We start from the raw sequence: 5,361 nt of genomic DNA on the forward strand, positions 1-5,361 counted from the left end.
ATGAAATACACATTTTTTTATTTCGTTTAATAAGAGTTAAATTAATACATATAAATTAAGATATTAAATTGAAGATCATTATTGGTAATGTATTCTTTATCAGAAAAAAATAATTTCTTGGTTCTGATAAGAAGGGAGCCACGATTCTTATATGTCTTGATAAAAAATAATTTTATTTATGCATTTTTTGTTGGTGAATGATTATTATATACTGTACTACGACTAGGAGAGGCATATTTATCGTACCCATTAAAATTATAGTACAAATTACAATTTTCTTAATTGGCCGGGTTCATGAAAATTATATTAATTGTCTATGACTTCATTCTTGTCTATGCATAACCTTTATATTTTCTGACAAGTGCTTTCTTTTCCGACAATCTTTATTCCTGTTTCCACACTCTGTTTAACCCGCCCTGTTAAACTTATTATACGATGCAAGTGATGTTTAGTGGTGAGAAATAATACTTAAATTCATTTCTATTCATTTTGGTAGCGGCCGTTCTTCCAGTTTAGTAATGAATCATCGGGCGTTTTGTCACAGCAGAATATTTAAAACTGTCAATATGACATCAACCTATTAAAAGATTAGTATTTCAAATGTATTAATTAAAATGATAACAAATATACGGATAACAGTTGTTTAATCACAGGTTGATTATAACGGAATGGCGGTAGACATAGACGGTAAAAAAATAAAGAGTTTTCCCAAGATAAACGACGTTTCTCTCAACCTTTGTCATAACTTTAAGGTTTTCTATTTTGTATTTTTGCTACGATTTGAGAAGCCAAATTTTAAAAACTGAATTCCTTAACAACTTTGTTCTGTTTCAGGGTAAAACTAATTACCAAACCCTACCAAAGCAGACCATGGATCCACTGAAGCCAAATACTATATCCATCAAGACGGAACCAGGGCTCCAGGAAGAAGGTGGAGGTGAAATTGCACTTTCGGATTAAGATTTCGACCTCCCAGCTGTAACGACGGAATTCTTGCAATATGCGGAGAGAAGTTGCATTGCATACGTGTAAAATATAGAACTTTAAATACGGAAGTCCGGAATCCATGTCTGTTTTGAAATGTCGTGCAAACGGGACACATACTTGTTTCATCCTTTCTTATAATTCAAAAGGTGTATTGGGTATATACCCTAAAATGCGTCCTTTCCGGAAACTACCAAAATACAGCACTATTTTAATATGATAATACTATTCAAAATAAGTTGTCGGTTCCTCTATTTTCCCCTAATTTTATTGGAACATGATGTAAATAACACGTATTTTTTAACGTTAAAAATTCATAAACATTGATTTAGAAAACACTATTCCATTGACTTACAACTTCCTACTTAAGGTGTTCTAGAGCAGGGTTTTTCTTTCTTGTTGAATCTGTCCCTCAAGTGGACGTCTGTGGTCATTTTTATCTGATATTGACCTTTAAAACTTTCATCCAAATTCCAGCTTTTATGGTATCTTTATTCGTAAAAAAATAGTTTATAGTTTTTTAGTTAAAAAAATGTTTCGTTTTACATCAATGGTACGAAGATACATGGCTGGCCTTATGTGGACGGAATTGAGCAGTTCGCTTCGGGCGTCGAATACTCAACTTAACACATCGCCCTTGATATTATTTTTGATAAATACCGTGCTACAAAAAACCAAAAATCATAATTTTATTGATTACATTGATATCCACCCTTGGTGTATACTAATTAAGACTGTAAGGGGAGCCAAAATTAAACTCGCGCCTGGCGCCGTTTGGATCAGGGCTGGCCATTCAAAGATACATTCTATTTATTCTCCTTTTTTATTCCAGGAAGCATGAATGTGGAAACCGATAACATAAATGCGGTTCTTGGATCCCCACAAGATGAAGCGGGGCTTACTTATATGAAAATTGACATAGACCTGCCGGACGTTAAAGAGGAATGCTTGGAACGCTTTGGAAGAATAACGAAGGAAGCAGGTAAAACCAATATTCATCGTCAACTTGAAAAATTGGGCATATCCTATTTTTTTTAACGTTTCTAAGAACTAACTTCGCTTATTTATTCTAAGTTTAACTGAATCATTTTCATACATGTTATTTTTCAAATTTGTTGACAGATCTTCGGACGCATTTTGTAGAAAAAGGATTCACTCCTCTCAACCGCAACTACTCCTTCTCTCCTAAGTCAAATTTTGCCATGAATTTTCAAAAGCGAAATTCAAATGTACACATGCAGATTCACAGTGGAGAAAAACCTTTTTCATGTTCTGTGTGCAACTATGCGTGTCGTCGAAATGGTCAGCTGAAGATTCACATGCTGACTCACAGTGGAGAAAAAGCACTTTCATGTTTGGAGTGTGACTATGCATGTAATCAACAGGATAAACTAACGAGCCACATGCTGACTCACAGTGAAGAAAAACCTTTTTCATGTTCCGTGTGCAAATATGCGTGCTGTCGAAAAGGTCAGCTGAAGAGGCACATGCTGACTCACAGTGGAAAAAAACCTCTTTCATGTTTGGAGTGCGACTTTACAAGTTATCATCAGGATTACCTGAAGACACACATGCTGATTCACAGTGGAGAAAAACCTTTTTCATGTTCCGTGTGCAACTATGCGTGTCATCGAAAGGGTCAACTAAACATCCACATGCTCACTCACAGTAGAGAAAAACCTTTTTCATGTTCCGTGTGCAACTATGCATGTTATCGAAAGAGTCAGCTGAAGAGGCACATGCTGACTCACAGTGGAGAAAAAGCACTTTCATGTTTGGAGTGTGACTATGCATGTAATCAACAGGATAAACTAACGAGCCACATGCTGACTCACAGTGAAGAAAAACCTTTTTCATGTTCCGTGTGCAAATATGCGTGCTGTCGAAAAGGTCAGCTGAAGAGGCACATGCTGACTCACAGTGGAAAAAAACCTCTTTCATGTTTGGAGTGCGACTTTACAAGTTATCATCAGGATTACATGAAGACACACATGCTGATTCACTGTGGAGAAAAACCTTTTTCATGTTCCGTGTGCAACTATGCGTGTCATCGAAAGGGTCAACTAAAGATCCACATGCTCACTCACAGTAGAGAAAAACCTTTTTCATGTTCCGTGTGCAACTATGCATGTTATCGAAAGAGCCACCTAACGAGCCACATGCTAACTCACAGTGGAGAAAAACCTTTTTCATGTCCCGTGTGCAACTATGCGTTTCGTCAAAAGGGTCAGCTGAAGAGGCACATGCTGATTCACAGTGGAGAAAAAGCATTTTCATGTTCGGAGTGCGACTATGCAAGTAATCAACACGGTAACCTGAAGACACACATGCAGACTCACAGTGAAGAAAAAGCACTTTCATGTTCGGAGTGTGACTATGCATGTAATCAACAGAATAAACTAAAGAGACACATACTGATTCACAGTAAAGAAAAACCTTTTTCATGTTCCGCTTGCAACAATGCGTTTAATCAGAAGGGTCAACTGAAGAGCCACATGCTGACTCACAGCGGAGAAAATCCTTTTTCATGTTCCGTGTGCAACTATGCATGTTATCGAAAGAGCGGCCTAACGAGCCACATGCTGACTCACAGTGAAGAAAATCCTTTTTCATGTTCCGTGTGTAAATATACGTGCTGTCGAAAGGGTCAGCTGAAGAGGCACATGCTGACTCACAGTGGAAACAAAGCACTTTCATGTTCGGAGTGTGCCTACGCCTGTTATAAACAGGATAAACTAAAGAGACACATGCTGACTCACAGTGGAGAAAAACCTTTTTCATGTTCCTTGTGCAACTATGCATGTTATCGAAAAAGCAACCTAAATGGACACATGCTGATTCACAGTGGAGAAAAACCCTTTTCATGTTCTGTGTGCAACTATGCATCGAACCAAAAAAGCCACCTTAAAAGACACATTCGGATTCACAGTGGAGAAAAACCTTTTTCATGTTCCGTGTGCAACTATGCACGTTATCAAAAGAGCGACCTAACGAGCCACATGCTGACTCACAGTGGAGAAAAACTTTTTTCATGTTCCGTGTGAAAATATGCGTGTTTTCGATAGGATCAGCTGAAGAGGCACACGTTGACTCACAGTGGAGAAAAACTTCTTTGATGGTTGGAGTGCAACTATGCAAGTTATCAACAGGGTAACCTGAAGAGACACTTGCTGACTCGCAGTGGAGAAAAACCTTTTTCACGTTTTGTGTGCAACTATGCTTGTTATCAAAAGGGCCAACTGAAGAGCCATATGCTCTCTCACTTCGTACGAAAACCTCTTTTATGTTCCGCGTGCAACTATAAATGTTATCTGACGTGTAACATGCTTACTTACGGTGGAGAAAAACCTTTTTCATGTTCCGTTTAAACATTTCATTTTATCAAAATGCCAATCTAAAGACCCACGTGCTGACTTACAGTGGCGGAAAACCTGTCTTTTTGTTCTAAGTGCACATATTAATGTTATTGTAAAGGCAATCTGAATTGCATGTTGACTCACTACGAAGAAAACTTTTCTTGTGCCTTGTTCATCTATGGATATTTTCAAAACGCTTATCTCAAAAGCCACATGTTGACTCACAGTGTCGATAAACCTTTTTCATTTTCCAAGTGCACATATTCAGTTTCTAGGAAAGGCCACCCCATATAGGATATTTTCTGGAACGCATGCCTACTCAGAACGGAGAAAAACCCCTTTTTCTTGTTCTGAGTGCAACTATGCAAGTTATCAATAGTGTACCATGAAGAAAAACTTGCTGACTTACAGCTGAGAAAAAACTTTTCCGGTTTCTGGCTGCATTATTCACGTTCTCATAAGAGAGATTTGAAAAAAAAACTTTCGCACTCACCTAATTTTTTTCATTCGCAATTATGCATTTTCTTGAAAAAACTCTTTGACTGGACACTTTTCTTGTTCCTTGCGTTAACATTCACCTTCACGAAAACTATTTACAGAATTAATTCTAGTAATTGATATGAAATGTTTCACCAGAGAGTTTCCAGTATATTATATTAGTATAATTTTATAATGTTCAAAATATGTAAAACCTTTCGATTTCTTTGAATTTGTTCTGAATCTCATTGTAAAAGAATTGATTTGTTTTTAAACTTAAATGTACGTGTAACTTTAATATAAATGTATCTGTTAAAAAGATAATGATGTCATGCTTCTAACACGAATATCAAAATATATGTGAATATGTGTACAGTCATATATTTAATAATTTTTTCAAATAATATTTTTACACTTCAAAACTACTTCTACTGTCAAAACTGTAAAAGCAGCTACTAGTGCTTTCAAGAACATTTTCTTTTCTGTTGACCCTGCGGAGATCGCACCTTGTACCTACTAGAATTATTTGGTAAACTCAGCCACT

The 5,361-nt window shown here is 36.8% G+C and overlaps 1 protein-coding gene across 1 annotated transcript; it reads left to right on the forward strand.

Annotated features, from left to right (window-relative positions):
* Window positions 1–320: 320 nt before the first annotated feature.
* LOC149415859 (uncharacterized) lies at window positions 321–4,100 on the forward strand. The gene is made up of 5 exons (XM_089641750.1): window positions 321–454; window positions 835–937; window positions 1,817–1,966; window positions 2,107–2,213; window positions 4,050–4,100. Exons 2-5 carry the CDS (start codon window positions 871–873, stop codon window positions 4,098–4,100), a joined length of 375 nt encoding a protein of 124 aa, XP_089497876.1. The 5' UTR covers window positions 321–454; window positions 835–870.
* The last annotated feature ends 1,261 nt before the right edge of the window (window positions 4,101–5,361 follow it).

This window comes from Hesperophylax consimilis, chromosome 17 (assembly GCF_061612785.1).
Source record: "Hesperophylax consimilis isolate HC1 chromosome 17, BYU_Hcon_1.0, whole genome shotgun sequence".
Lineage (NCBI taxonomy): Eukaryota > Metazoa > Arthropoda > Insecta > Trichoptera > Limnephilidae > Hesperophylax > Hesperophylax consimilis.

What these genes read in the sequence shown, in the direction of transcription:
- LOC149415859 (XM_089641750.1), top strand. Translation starts at nt 871, where the DNA reads ATGGATCCACTGAAGCCAAATACTATATCCATCAAGACGGAACCAGGG. An exon ending in GCTCCAGGAAGAAGGTGGAG is followed by an intron (nt 938 to 1,816) that starts GTGAAATTGCAC and finishes TTTTTATTCCAG; the next exon opens with GAAGCATGAATGTGGAAACC. An exon ending in TTCAAAAGCGAAATTCAAAT is followed by an intron (nt 2,214 to 4,049) that starts GTACACATGCAG and finishes TGTTTTCGATAG; the next exon opens with GATCAGCTGAAGAGGCACAC.